At 43.7% G+C, this 15,672-nt stretch overlaps 1 protein-coding gene across 1 annotated transcript in view; it reads left to right on the forward strand.

Annotated features, from left to right (window-relative positions):
* The window catches only part of LOC111864273 (probable muscarinic acetylcholine receptor gar-1), a 221,882-nt gene that overhangs the window by 91,782 nt on the left and 114,428 nt on the right, over window positions 1–15,672 (forward strand). Inside the window, exon 2 of the mRNA XM_023851404.2 lies at window positions 13,449–13,599. Coding sequence (XP_023707172.1) covers window positions 13,496–13,599 — 104 coding nt within the window. The 5' untranslated portion in view covers window positions 13,449–13,495. The remainder of the gene's footprint in view (window positions 1–13,448; window positions 13,600–15,672) is intronic.

A 15,672-nucleotide genomic window follows, 5' to 3' on the forward strand; every position in this document is an offset into this window, starting at 1 on the left:
ATTATTATTATTATTATTATTATTACTTTATTTTTTTTTTGTTTCCTTACTTCTGTGCATTAATATGTTTTCCTCCAGTGCTTACCTTCAATTAGTCTTTGACTTTATGTTGTGCGTGCCATTAATGTAATTACCTGTATCTACACTGTGCTGTGTCTGTAATTGGCCTTGTGGCTGTTGACTCGGCACATAAATAATAGAGAATTGATTTGAAATGATGTATTATTATTATTATTATCATTATCATTATTATTATGGCTCTACAGCCCTTTGTTGGGCCCTGACCTCTTTTTCAGTTTCTTGGTCCTATACACATTCGGTAGGACTCCTTGGAAGGGGGATGAGCCCTTCGCAAGGTATCTACCTACACACCGAACAACACAAACACAGAATAAACGCACACAAACATCCATGCCTTGATTGGGATACGAACCCACGATCCAAACGTTCGAGCGAACGAAGACAGTTCATGCCTTAGACAGTGCAGGCACTGTAATCTGCTGTAAATACATTAATTACTCCAAAATCTGGAGCAGCGAATTTGGAAAAGAATTTCTCTACGTAAGTAGATAGAATATTCGAGAAATACACCGTTCTTCATATGCCCCACTTTAAAGGCCCCCCCTCTCTCTCTGGCTATACAACACTTCTTTTTTTGACCTTAGTAGCTTTTTTAGTTTCTTAGTCTATACACAGGAAGTAGGACTCCTTGGACGGAGGATCAGCCAGTCGCAAGGCCGATATCTACACACAGAACATAAACACAGAATGATCGCCCACAAATATTCATGCCTCGAACGGTATTCGAACCCACGACCCCAGTTCCGAGCGGGTAAAGACGGTTCATGCCTTAGACCGCGTGGCCACTATCGTCGGCTAAAAGGCGGTTAGAGCAGTGGTTCCGAATCTCTGTGTGAGCGCACCCTGGTATAATTGCTGCCAGGGCCCGGCGGTCGAGAAACACTGGCTTAGAGGATAGGTAACGTATGCACTGACAGTTGACAGAGAGACGAAAGTGAGTACAGATGAACGGAGAACACAAACTACGTATAAAAGTAACAGAAACTCTTTTGCGGATTGGGAAACAGACATGAGTCATTTGTATCAACTGCCGTTATTATTTTGTGTCGAATGTGAAACGCATACAAAATTTGAGTTGAACTGCTTACTGGGGACATCTAGGCGTGGCTGGAAGGAAAGCATGCAAGTGGATGTTGGAGAAGCGCAATGCTGACAAGCCCCATCCGACTCTGGCTATGACCCACGACGAGACGTTCTTGACGACGGTAATGAAACTTCTACAGTAAATGAGAACACTTTTGATCAGCTGAGCGACTGTAGACTTCTACAAAACAATCATGCTCTATGTTAAAAGGCAAAGCTATCCTTGCAACAGGCAGTGGAGGCCCATAGGGTTGTGAGATGTCGAGGCTCCCACATTTTCTAGACAATCGACTCACAGATACTCATTTATGTTAGAGGCTGAGTCGACCCAAGGGCCATAGTGCGACATGAAGGTTTAGGTCAATTGAAAAATCCAATGACCTCATCATGCTCTGTGAAGATAGGTTTCTAGTCACTTACTGCGAGTTGGAAGCAACTGGTTACGAAAGAGTCGTCGACTATTGCAAAATGTAATTTCGGAATTTGAGTGAATATGTGAAAAAGAAATCAAGGAAACCCGATGTGGAAAACAGACGTTCCTTCAGTAGAGAAATTTCAGAGTTAACTGGTTGAAAAAATCTGCCTAGGTGAGAAAGGGGCAAAATAATGGGCGCCATTCGGACGGACAAACAGAAGAACAGAAGGTATGAACATGCCTGAGACACATGAACTTGCGACTACACAGGCCACGGATGAATGGGATAGAGACCAATAAAGTAAACTGGAGTTCGGACAGCGAAGAGAGAGACGGGCAGACGGTGTTGTGTAACGCTGTACAGCCACTGCTAATTTCCTGCAAGAAAAATCGATTAGCGAAAACACGCCGTTGCGTAATAACATTTAAAAGCCTGTCCCTGCCAACCTAATCAGGTTTTCTCCGTTTTTTTACAAAATGACATGGATAAATGTTCCCAATTTGTTCAGCAGAACTGTGATTGGTAGGCCTCAGGCTGTCAGCCGTCCAGAAGAGCTCTTAGTCACAGAACAAAATCTTTACAAAACCTCATATGTGCTTCTGCAAAATCTGAAAAGAACGCCTCAAGTATTGCGAAGATAGAGGATAGACTTTAATATTAAAAAGAGTCAGAAAGAATTAGGGATGTGAGAAAGTGTGACAGGATTCAGTGACGGAATTCTTAAACTAACATCAAAGAGTAGAGACTCTCATGAGAAGCTGGCATTTACTCATGCGTTCAGAAAGTTCTTAGTACTTCACGAAAAAACGGAGGTTCACTTCTGTGCCCACGGTCCACCACATTGACCCCATATTTAGCAACATAGATCCAGTCCACATCTTCCAACCGTGATTTCTCAAGAACTATTTTAACATTATCCTCCCATTTACCATCCTGTGTCTATCAAATTTCAAGTTGTCTGTCGGATTGTTGATACCTGAAGAAACAACCACGTAGTAAACTTCTATACAAATATTTATTGTTGCTAGAAATAGTATACTGACGAGCTTCGTATAACAATTAAAACACACTTCCAATTTTCCAGTTTGCTGCGCCTTCGTTAGTCGCCGCTTAGCAGCTCCTCAGACAATGGAAATTCTCCCGCTTCTGCACTGTCTCCTCGTTGTATCTCGCTGGCCTCCGGTTGGTCCACTTATGTAACTTAGGCGCAGATCGGAAAGGAAACACCGGCTTTTACATTTCCGTTAATGTCTCGTACCAATCCGTTTCCACTGCAACCTGATTACTGATCCGTTGCTTAGCAGTGGGTGGTACCTAGACTTCGATTGGCGACTAGTGCGTCGGAGGCACGCTGTCACTAACGGCGCGCGAACCAGTGGGCGTTGGAGCTGCCCTGATTTGCGCTGATCGGCTAGCGCTTGGTTCAATACGGGTGGCTCCCACAAGTCTTTTTCCTTCAGATTTCCTGACAAAATATTGTATGCATTTCTCATCTCACCCATGCGTGCCATACACCTCGCCAATTCATCCTAATATTTGGCGAACGGTGTGAACAATTAATCTCTGCATTAAGCAATATTCTCCAATCTCCTGCCACGTTCTCTCTTCAGTTATATTATTATTCTCAGCAAGTTATTGTCTAATAGCTTCCATTAACACGAGACATTACGTTTCATACCCATACAAGATAATAAGTAAAATTATAGTTTATGTAAGTATTTAAACTCCATGTTTACATATAACAGACAAACACGAAAAACAAACTCCGTGGCTTAAGTCCGCAAGAGAAATCTGCGGACCGACTGAGCGACCGCGCTTGTCGGCGAAGTTAGTGCCAACTTTTGCGGATAGAGGGTGTCGCGTGGTGGGCGCATTGAATCCCCACGGCCGTTAATTTCGGTTTTCTAGACCCGACAGATAACAGACAGGAGAACAAAAGATTCCGTACAGAGTGGCAACGAGCATTCCCAGAGTTTAACCTGTGCGTAATTTCTTCTTGAATATTATGGGGTTACTCCTATATTATAAGAAACAGTGTGACAAGAGATTAATTATGAGTACAAACGACGCGATCTTGGCCCGTGTGAAGATATCATTCCATGTACTGTCGTAGAAGGCCATAGAAAAGTCTTAATATAACGGGACATCAGGAACAAAAATGTCTTACTACTTTTCAGTTTTTGGATTCATTTAAATACGTTGTATCAGCAACTAAGGTTATAACATGGCCGAATGGATGACTGACCATAAATGGTCTGTGAACACAGACCTACTGAAGAAATCAGCCTACGCTATTCTAAGGTACAGATCTAATAGCCCAGCACTTACTTATGCAGACTGCGGAAACTGAACTGGGCCCAAGATTTATATCGGTTGTTAATGAACTGCAGGATAATGGTGAAGAAAGTAAACAAGGACCTATATATTCTAAGCGGGACTGGAACACAAAACCTAAACTGTACAAATATACACCATTACAAGAGCAATGCAACAGCAGAACTGATTGGCTAACATGGCTACAAAACGTATTAACAATCTAACTAATCAAACAGCTAACAAACTTTGTCGTATTATAAAGGCGCGTCCACATTACTCGTGCTCGCCAGGCTTGTGCTCGTTGGGAGACTCGTCTGGCTTTTGCTTGTGGTCGTAAATCTTCGTCCACACTACTTCAGTTGCTCGCCAGGCTTCGGCGCGTGAGGATCCGTATATTTACGCGTAATGTGTATAGGCTGTAGTCGTATTTTGATTTATTGGCTATAGTTTTTAAATTAAAATTTTAAAATTTGCTTGTCTCGTGACTTGTCATATCGTCCACATTACTCGCGAGCATAGCGAGTCACACGAGCACGAGCACGAAAACGAGTAATGTGGACGCACCTTAATACGAACACATAATTCCGTTCATTTCTTCGACTCCGAGCCAGTTCAATGCGATTCATATCCTTGGTTTCTTCCTTTTTGCATTGTCTTCTTATTTGTGTGTCTTCGTCATTAGAGTCTGCGACCGAAAGCCGCGTTATAGCGAGTAGGGCTCCTCCTTTATATTCGAGAGTTCCCCACATAAAATCTCGACTCGGAGTCTAGTCATTCAGCGCTATGCAGTCTGAGTTGCTGAAACGTCGTTAAATAAACCTGAATAAATAAATATGGTCGTAATTGGTACATGAAAAAAAGGTAAAGTTGTCCCTGTGCTTAACAAATTAAGCACTACGCCATGAAGACGAATGGGGGAGAATATTTATAGATCCACATTTTCTTGACCTCAGCTCTAGTTGGATATGAGTTGTCAGCTTCACGCCTCAGCCGCTTTACCCCTGAGGAATAAGCCCCCAATACTCATTGAATATGGGGCTGGGTAGGCTCCAGATCCTGTCTGGACGAGCTGTAGAAAAGAAAATTCTTAACCCAATCGGGACTCGAACTCAGACCCATAGGCCGTCCAGCCGGTAGCCAATCGCTATACCGACTGCGCTATCGCGGCTTCTCTATATTCGAGCTGTACTAGTGGTAATATTATTTCACACAACCTGCGCAGTGAGCTAAGAACATTATCACCTTATCGACGTCTACTGATTCTCTTTTTTATGGCTTTGCTTAGAAGTAATGTTGGCACTGACGTGGAAGCAAACATGGAACGGAAGAGAAACAACGATAATAAAAAGAAAGGACAAGTCGATACAGCAGCGAACATAACCTCAAAATCGAAGTCTAAACCTTGGAATCATTTGACGCGCGTATCTCTATTCAATTTGGCGGTTCTTCCATTTCCTCTCCCTCTCGTCTGTATGTCTGTCTACTGCAAAGTGTTGACGTAGTACCGATATTACGGGTATAAAGGCTTCTGCATCATCAGGCTATAGAGAAACTGGGTTACACAGTTGTCCTGGCAACCGGCGCTTCAATCTTGTGACCCAACCTGTTTGCAGGTTATCACTTTGTCTGCAAAATATGTTTATAGATAAAGTGTCATATTACTTTTCTACCTTCTTGCCTTTCTTCGTATTTCTTTCTTCCTCTTCCTCCCTTCCTTCTTTTCTTTCTTTCAGTATCCCTTATTTTCTTACACCTCCCTTCCTTCATCTTCCGTTATACTTTTTATTACATATTTATTTCAATTACTCCGTCTATCCCAAACACAAATATTTTGCAACATAAACAAGTTTACCTCCGTGTCTGTGCATTCATGAAGTCACTTCATCAGCTGGCCTGTCTACATCTTCTTTATCACCACCAGCAGCTCTTCAAGCTCTTCAACAAATCTGTTCCGGTCTCGTGATTTTAACTATTAAATTCAGAATTGGGTTATGAGAGTTCTTTTCCGGAGGGCAAAGCGGCCGGGACGTGAAGTTGACCACTCACCTCCATCTAGAGTCGAGGTCAAGAATGGTGGAACTATAATTCCCCCCCCCCCACAAGTGTACATTTCGCAGTGTTTAATTAATTAAACACAGCATTGCGCCTCTTACGTAAAGCGGGTCTCTTATCACGGAATGGCGCGTCCTCAGGTTGCGGATGGAGAAGATGGCTTCCAGATATGGAAGGTAGCTGCGAATATGCTTAATAAGCTGTCGCGGACGGGCGACAATGGGGTTTCCTGCATCTTGGGTGTTAGAAGTAGGACTAACAAAGGTAAATAGGATGGGGTCTTATGAAATAGATTCTCCTGCTCAGGATAGGGACCAGTGGCAGGCTCTTGTGAACGTCGAAATGAACCCTCGTGTTGCATAAACTTTTGGGAAATTCTTTAGTATCTGAGCGAGTGGTGACTTCTCAAGGACTCGGCTCCATGGAGTGAATTTCTTACTTCTGTTTAGGTATGCAGCATTAGCGGTAGGTAAAATAAAGCTGTCCTCGTGCTGACCTAATTAAGCACTACCCCATGAAGACGTATGGAGGAGTGGATGTATAGATCCACATTTTCTTGACATCGGCACTAGTTGAAGGTAAGTGGTCAGTTTCACACCCCTGCCGCTTTATCCCCGAGGAAAGAGCCCACGGTACCAATTGAATAGGAGGTTTGGTGAACCCAAGAACTAATCTAGACAACATGAGGAAGAGAAAAATCGTGCCCTCATCGGGACTCGAGTTCCGACCCCTCTGTCGTCCAGGCCGTAGTCAGTCGCTATATCGACTCTGCATTAGCCGTTACCTTGTTTAAAACTGCAATGATTGTCCGACGTTGAATCCTGAACCACTCTAGCTTAAATAGTGGGCATTTTTCACGAGAAGTACATCTGCTTTTGGTGAAAATGTACCCTGTATTGCCAACCGCACATCTCATGTTCGTAATATAAAAGTCCAGCTTAATACATCCATAGATCGACGAAGTAGTGGGATTCCCTCTAGCTTAAACCGACACCCTTCATCTAGGAAAGTAAATTCACGAATAATTGTAACTATGGCATACTTTTATGTTTTATGAAAACAATAGTCCACATTCTCTTCCGTCAACATATAGTACAATTCATTTTTCTAATAAATCAAGACTTATCACAAAGAGAACATAAATTGAGGTCATATAAGTAAGAGCATAGTTTTAAATAATTTAACTGTTGTTATAAAGTTAATCCACAATGTAGACAACATACTCTGACATACTGTATGTCATAGGGCCGCGCCATAACTCAAGCGGTTAGTCGCTGGTTTCCCACCGCGGCGGCCCGAGTTAGATCCCTGGTTTGGTCAAGTGGGATTTGTGGTGAATAAAGTGGCGCTAGGGCAGGTTTTCTCCGAGTACTTCGGTTTCCCCTGCCGATCTTCATTCCACCAAATGCTCTAGAATCACCCTCACCTATCATCTGGGGCTGGTACAATAGGCCAGAAGTGGCCGCAGTACAACGGACTTAGTCCCCTCCCACTAGCAATAGAAAAAATACTGTATGTCACACACGGAGGTGTCCACCCTTCAATATAACTTCAAAGAAACATAGTATGGACATGTATTAAGGTATGTTTTCTGTTCTTTTCGGAGCAGGCGGTGGCGTAGTTGGCTGGGGCACTATGCTACAAGCGGGTTCAAATCCTTATGAGGCCACTGAATTTTTTAATTTACATAATCCTTCCAGCCGCACTATGGCCCCGGGGTCAACTCATCCCCTAACGGAAATGACTACCAGGAAACTTTCTGAGGGTAAAAGTCGGCTGACTTCACCATCATCTGTGAGCCGATTATCTACAAAATGTGGGAGCCTCGACGTCTCAAAACCCTATGGGCCTTCACGGCCTATTACAGGGATAGCTTTACATTATCTTTACTTTCCTATTCTTTTCAAGTATAAATATGTGATGATGACATTCAAAACATGTCGAAAATTATAATTAATTCTTATGTAAGGACAAATATTTTGAAGGCGTTAAAAGGGATTACTCCCACAAGTATGAGATCACTCGGATTTTAATTAATTCAACACGACTGTGAATGCTGAGTTAGGATTTGGTGTAAGGGGAAGTGACATGTTCTGTTTAAGACATCAGCTTCTACTTTTACTTGTCGAAAGAAAGTGCGGATGTCCAAAGTCTCCTACAGCCGATCTGCCTGCTGAGTTTGAATCAGGAACCTCCACAACTACACTGCGAGGTACGGTCTGTCTCCTTTCCATCTTATTGTCCGCAGGTAGGCACGTATGACACGTTATTTGCCTACAGCATTTAAGTTACTTTTTTAAAGTTTCTTGGTGTGGGGTGAGACTGAGTCCACTTGGTAGGTCGGCCACTAATTGGCCTATTGTACTCGTCCCGGATGATACATGATGATGATTGTGGAGGAGTCTGTGAAATGAAGATTGGCAGGGGAAACCGAAGTACTCGAAGGCAACCTGCCCCAGTTCCACTTTGTCCACCACAAATCCCATATGATCAGACCCGGACTCGAACCAGGGCCGCCGCGGTGAGAAGCCGGCGACTAACCGCCCGAGCTTCTCTTGAGCTTAATTGGAATTTAAGGTGGCCTTCTCCGTTGTGATCATGTGTGAAGTACCGTGCGAGTGCGCGTGCGCGTGAATGTAAGGTCTGATTTTCTCAAACCATCTCCCTCTTCCTTCATTCATGGTCTTAAGTACTCATTTCATTCAAGTTTATCTTTTGAATGTATTAAACACTAGGTCATTCCGTACTGTACCCTTCTCTCTCGCTCTGTCGCATTGACACCACGGAAATAAGTCAACCCAATAATCAAACCTTCGAGCAGTTACACTTCCCTGTCGGTATGGCAGAGGATGCCGGTAGTGGTCGCCGGGGTATTGGGCTCGAGTTTCGAGTCAAAGATCGAAAATACCGAGCATAAGTTTAATGAATATTAATTTAATGGGGTTCTAAGTCTCGAATGTAAGAATGTATGTCCAGATGTCGTATGTCAAAGTATGAAGGAACCAGTTTCATTCACTCATTCATTCATCAATGGCATTACAGTCGTTTGTTGAGACCTGGCCAACACGGTAGGACTCCTTGGACGAGTGATCAGCCCATCGCAAGGCCGCTACCTACACGCAGGACAACACAAACACAGAATAAACGTTCACGTATACATCCATGCCTTGAGCGGGATTCGAAATCACAATCCCAGCGTCCGAGCGAGCGAAGATAGTTCATGCCTCAGACTGCGCGGCTACTGTGACCGCCATGGACGCAGTTTACTTTACGAAAATGCAGGAGTGAGAATACGCTTCAATTAGTTTACGAACGAAATAAAACGATATATCGCTGTTATTTAAAGATTAGAAGAGATGTGTGATTTGGTCATACCAACGTAAGTCTATGCCTGCATTCGTACATAGCGCTTTGTAACTGTCTGACATCTCAGTAAAGTAAAGCAAAAGGTATCCCTGCAACAGGCAGTGGAGGCCCATAGGGTTGTGAGACGTTGAGGCTCCCACATTTTCTAGCAATCGGCTCACAGATGGCGGTGATTTTGTTAGCCTTACGCGTTAGTGGCCCTTTACTTCCAGGAAGATTCATGGTACTCATTTCTGTTAGAGGCTGAGACGACCCCAGGTCCATAGTGGGGCTTGAAAGATTAAGTAAATTGAAAAGAAAAACCACCTCATCGGGTTTCGATCCTGCGACCTTCGGCTTGTAGCATAGTGCCTCAACCAATTACGCTACCGCGTGCCCATTGGCATCTCAGTAGGTCACATTAAATTTTAATTTCAGAGAATGCGGGATCAAGGTCACAAGAAGATATTCTGAACTCAGTGGATAAAAATTTGTGCTGATACAAATCGCTGTGCCGATCACAGTGACTGCGCGGTCTAAGGCATGAACTGTCTTCGCTCACTCGAATGCTGGATTCATGGGTTCAAATCCCACTCAAAGCATAGATGTTTGTATGTGCGTTTATTCTGTGTTCGTGTTGTCCTGCTTGTAGGTAACGGCCTTGAGTCGGTCTCATCCCCCGTCCAAGGAGTCCTGTAAAAACGATTACAAAACTGAAGTAAATGCCAGTTCCCAACAAAAGGCTGTAGAGCCATTGATGAATGAACGAGTGAAAAAAACTGTAAACGTTGCATAAAATTTCATAACTTCATTATGTTGGACACACTTCTCGTTAGGAACATAAGGACATATAAATATACAGAGTTTGTTCCTCGAAGAAAACATTTAAATTACATTCGTTTTGCCTAATTTCATTAATTACGCAAAATCCTGACCTCATTAATCATCCGTGTTGCCTTCCAAATTTATTGTATGATTGTAAGGTAATCTTGAAACGCACACAATTTTAAAGTTTCTTGAGCTACAACGCCAGCGCATCAGCTGTTGTAACTCTGGAAGTCGGAGCAAGATTTTTCTGACCCGTTTCTTGTGTCTGGATACTGTATTCACATTTTCCGACTTCAAATCTGACGAAGTAATTGGTTACTCGGAAGAATAAGTTTCATTGTGTACTGGACAGATTTTAAGCATTTTTTCTGGTTTTGTCAAATTAAATTGAATTTCGTCATTAAACCCCGTTACGAGAAGCCACAACATTTGGCATAAGTCCATGTCTTATTGTAGCGAACGACATTTGGTCCGTAGCCACTGTAACGCAAAGCTGCCAACCTTCATCCACTAAAGCACGAAACTCAACATGAAGGAACTCGAGTATATCCAGCTTCGAGAAAATCACCTTTGAGCCGACTGAGCGAAATGAAATCGACCGAGAAATTTATAATCCCTGTAATCCTCCACGCGAAAGCTCTGCTTCCCGAAACGGAACACCTGAACGTTCAGGTGGGGGGGGGAGTAGCAAGAGGGAGACAGTGATAGCTGTACAAGTGTGTTATTCGGTTGTGACTTCGTATCCAACTGGAGGCCTGGGCACATAGAAAAACGATAATATATGTAATCCCCAATTTAAGATATGAACACCCATGGCTGTTCACGCACAGAATTGTTTAAATTTCGATGTGTAGCGGTACTGGAAGTTAACGTCTCCATAACATCTTAATATACGAACTTCAAATGAGAGACAACAGTAATTAATCTGTTAACGTCAGCACGCTGACAAAGTTGCAACATTCGCGGGGTTCTTTAGGTAAAAATGACTTAAGTATATACAGAATGTCCCAGGAGGGAAGGTCAATAAACTGAGAGGTCATAGTATCGGTCAATCTAGGCAAAAGAATGATTATGTGCACGTGTCCTATTCCGAACGGTTTCCGAGATAGAGTTACTTCACCGTAGAATCCCAAAATCATTGATAAGAAAGAGATATTACGTACTGTTTCTAATACCGGTATTTATTGTTCAAGTGACGAAGTTGTTCAGTTTAACTGCTATAATACATTTTCGAAAATTCCACTGTCAACATCAAAGCACTTTGCAACCCGTGTGTTGCTCGTCTGTACAGTGAAATAGCTCTATCTCGGTGCAACTTGTGTGAGGACATGGCGTGTTGCTCGTCAGTACAGTGTACAGTGAACTGTCCAGTGAAATAGCTCTCTCTCGGTGCAACTTGTGTGAGGACATGGCGTGTTGCTCGTCAGTACAGTGTACAGTGAACTGTCCAGTGAAATAGCTCTCTCTCGGTGCAACTAGTGTGAGGACATAGCGTGTTGCTCGTCTGTACAGCGTACAGTGAACTGTCCAGTGAAATAGCTCTCTCTCGGTGCAACTAGTGTGAGGACATAGCGTGTTGCTCGTCTGTCCAGTGTACTGTACAGTGAAATAGCTCTCTCTCGGTGCAACTAGTGTGAGGACATAGCGTGTTGCTCGTCTGTCCAGTGTACTGTACAGTGAAATAGCTCTCTCTCGGTGCAACTAGTGTGAGGACATAGCGTGTTGCTCGTCTGTCCAGTGTACTGTACAGTGAAATAGCTCTCTCTCGGTGCAACTAGTGTGAGGACATAGCGTGTTGCTCGTCTGTCCAGTGTACTGTACAGTGAAATAGCTCTCTCTCGGTGCAACTAGTGTGAGGACATAGCGTGTTGCTCGTCTGTCCAGTGTACTGTACAGTGAAATAGCTCTCTCTCGGTGCAACTAGTGTGAGGACATAGCGTGTTGCTCGTCTGTCCAGTGTACTGTACAGTGAAATAGCTCTCTCTCGGTGCAACTAGTGTGAGGACATAGCGTGTTGCTCGTCTGTCCAGTGTACTGTACAGTGAAATAGCTCTCTCTCGGTGCAACTAGTGTGAGGACATAGCGTGTTGCTCGTCTGTCCAGTGTACTGTACAGTGAAATAGCTCTCTCTCGGTGCAACTAGTGTGAGGACATAGCGTGTTGCTCGTCTGTCCAGTGTACTGTACAGTGAAATAGCTCTCTCTCGGTGCAACTAGTGTGAGGACATAGCGTGTTGCTCGTCTGTCCAGTGTACTGTACAGTGAAATAGCTCTCTCTCGGTGCAACTAGTGTGAGGACATAGCGTGTTGCTCGTCTGTCCAGTGTACTGTACAGTGAAATAGCTCTCTCTCGGTGCAACTAGTGTGAGGACATAGCGTGTTGCTCGTCTGTCCAGTGTACTGTACAGTGAAATAGCTCTCTCTCGGTGCAACTAGTGTGAGGACATAGCGTGTTGCTCGTCTGTCCAGTGTACTGTACAGTGAAATAGCTCTCTCTCGGTGCAACTAGTGTGAGGACATAGCGTGTTGCTCGTCTGTCCAGTGTACTGTACAGTGAAATAGCTCTCTCTCGGTGCAACTAGTGTGAGGACATAGCGTGTTGCTCGTCTGTGCAGTGTACAGTCTACTGTACAGTGAAAGAGCTCTATCTGGGAAAGGGTTCGGAATAGGACACTTGTACATACACACTTTTTCCCTTACAATGGCCGATACTATGACCTCCCACAATACTGATCTTTCCTCCCAGGATATCCTCTATAAAATATAGCAGACCTATAAATAATGCCTGGGCCACGCGGTAGCGTAGCTGTTTGAGGCACTATGCCACAAGCCTGAAGGTCGCGGGTTCGATTCCCTAGCTGTCATTGGATTTTTCAACTGACCCAATCCTTGCAGCTGCACTATGGCCCTGGAGTCGACTCAGCCTCTAACAGATATGAGTACCAGGAATCTTCTCCGGGGTAAAGTTGGGCCGGCCGGTGCGTAATGCTGACAAAGTCACCGCCAACTCTGAGCCAATCGTCTAGAAAATGTGGGAATATGGACGTCTCACAACCCTATTGGCCTGCACGGCCTGTTAAAGGGATAACTTTACCTTTTTTATCTGTACAAAATGTCTAAAAATGCGGCAATATTAATTCGTAAGCTATAAAATTGGTTTCACGTACCGTTAGAGCTCCGTTTCCACCAAGAGAGACACCTGTTTCAGTGTGTGCCCAAAAGCCACGGGTACACTGAACCAGCGATCTGTAGCGGACTACTGTACAGGCGGCGCAGGATAAAGCAAAGTTCTAACAGATAACATTACGTTTGCGCATGTGTGCCGCAGGAGGAGACGAACGATGGGCCTCGGATGGTGGAGGTGACTGTGGTACGATGGACGGCAACGCGAGCAGCACTGAGGCAAGCCTCAACGGCACGGATCTCACCAACCGGACTTCCACCATCTTCAGCATCGGACCGGACTTCATCACGCAGTGGTAAGTGACAGGCGCTCTCTTCAGATACATATGAGGGTTCTGTCTCATTATCTTTACCTTATATAATTATGAGTTTTAGATAACTATTGGGGCCTATTTGCTCTAAGCAAGAACTGCGGAGCCAGAGAAACAGAACAGAAACATTTGTTTCCAGCCAACGGACGCGAAACAAACATTGGAACAACGCCCGTTACATGGCAACATATTTTTAATAATGCAACAGTTTGACTAACAATGGAAGAGCTGTTTTCTATGTGGTCCGTGCCGAGAGGTTATAACCGAGACAATGTTTAGATCTTAGTTAGTTAATAGACATGCGGTGAAGAGAAGACTAGGAAAATGGTGTGAAATGGCCGAGAGTTAGTTCCAAGAGTGCTCGGTTGAAAATCCGGCTATGAAGAGAAGAATTTATATGTGATATCTGGGGTGTGTAATTTAGTGAGACTGTTATAGTTTCTGTATTAAATTCCGTTACCTGGAACGGCTAGTGGAGACTGTAATAGGATGAAGACACTAGTCTGTGTGTTAGTGATGTGTAAAGTGTAGTCAGGGGTCGTGAATATATAAGTGGTCAATAAATCGAGTCACCAATCCAAACTCCGTCTACAGGCACTCACAACCGTGACAGCTATAGCTACCAGGTCTATAGTTATGCAGACCACATTTCCAATAAGCTTAAGAGAACACCGTAATTCCAATTGTGCCTTACGATACTATGTATTTCGGAAGGTGTATCAGCGTTTCCTGTTGTCCAAAAACATAAAAATTAGAATATACAAAACTATAATTTTGCCTGTGGTTCTGTATGTGTGTGAAACTTGGTCTCTGATATTAAGGGAGGAACTTAGACTGAAGGTGTTTGAGAACAGGGTGCTGAGGAGAATATCTGGACCGAAGAGAGATGAAGTGACAGGAGGTTGGAGAAAACTGCATACTGAGGAGCTTCATAACTTGTACTCTTCTCCAAGTATAATTAAAATGATCAAGTCAAGAAGGATGACGTGGGCAGGGCATGTAGCACGAATGGGGGAGACGAGGAATGCATATAGGATATTGGTGGGAAAGCCAGAAGGAAAGAGACCACAGAAAAGACCAAGGCGTAGGTGGGTGGACAATATTAAAATGGATCTTAGAGAGATAGAATGGGATAGCATGGATTTGATTGATCTGGCTGAGGATAGGGACCAGTGGAGAGCTCTTGTGAACACGGTGATGAACCTCCGGGTTCCATAAAATGCTGGGAAATTCTTGAGTAGCTGCAGAATTGGCGGCTCCTCCTGAAGGGCTCAGCTCCATGAGTGAGTAAGTAAGTAAGTATCAGCGTTTCGGGAGAACATGTTTCTTCCATCTTTAAGTACCGATACTGAACTTCGGTAACCACCGACCAGACTGCGCCACACCGTGTCATATTCCACAGATGAAATCTTCAACGCCATGAAAACATTACATCTCACGTTTCTACATCAATCTCAGACTAATTCGATTAAGCATGGAACCTGAGAAGCTGAGAGTCGCACAGAAGTGAAAATTCTTCGCCTCTTATGGTGTGATAATATTTCATTCTTTTATATTGACCCTCAGGACAGAACAAAGCATGAAACCATCAACTGCCACTTTGTCCAAGACACATATTTTTCACTTTCCTCTGTGAGAGGCCAAGGTATGTAACGCGATAAACGTCAGCACGGAAGTTTCAATATCTGCCACCTCCTTTGAAATGAGAGTCCTGACAAAGTCTGCGTCTTGCAGGGACAGATATACAGGCAAGCTAAGCCAGCCCATCACATAGATACGCCGTCTGTTCCCCTAGTATCTTCCAAAATGACCGCTCATGCATATTCTATGTTACAGAGCTCTAAAAACAGCTTTTAATGGAAATCATGAAATTGGCCGCTTTTATGTGGAAAAGGCGCTAGCAGTAACAGGATCAATGTACAGAAGAAGACTATGAGAGGAAAGAACAAAGGGAAAAGGAAAGGAGGAGAGAAAGGTTGGAACAAATTAAGAAGGACCGAAAGAGAAACAAAATGAATGGAAAAAGAAAGCAATAAAGGAAGAAAAGGTAGGAATAAA

Source organism: Cryptotermes secundus, unplaced genomic scaffold (assembly GCF_002891405.2).
Source record: "Cryptotermes secundus unplaced genomic scaffold, Csec_1.0 scaffold33, whole genome shotgun sequence".
NCBI classification, from domain to species: domain Eukaryota; kingdom Metazoa; phylum Arthropoda; class Insecta; order Blattodea; family Kalotermitidae; genus Cryptotermes; species Cryptotermes secundus.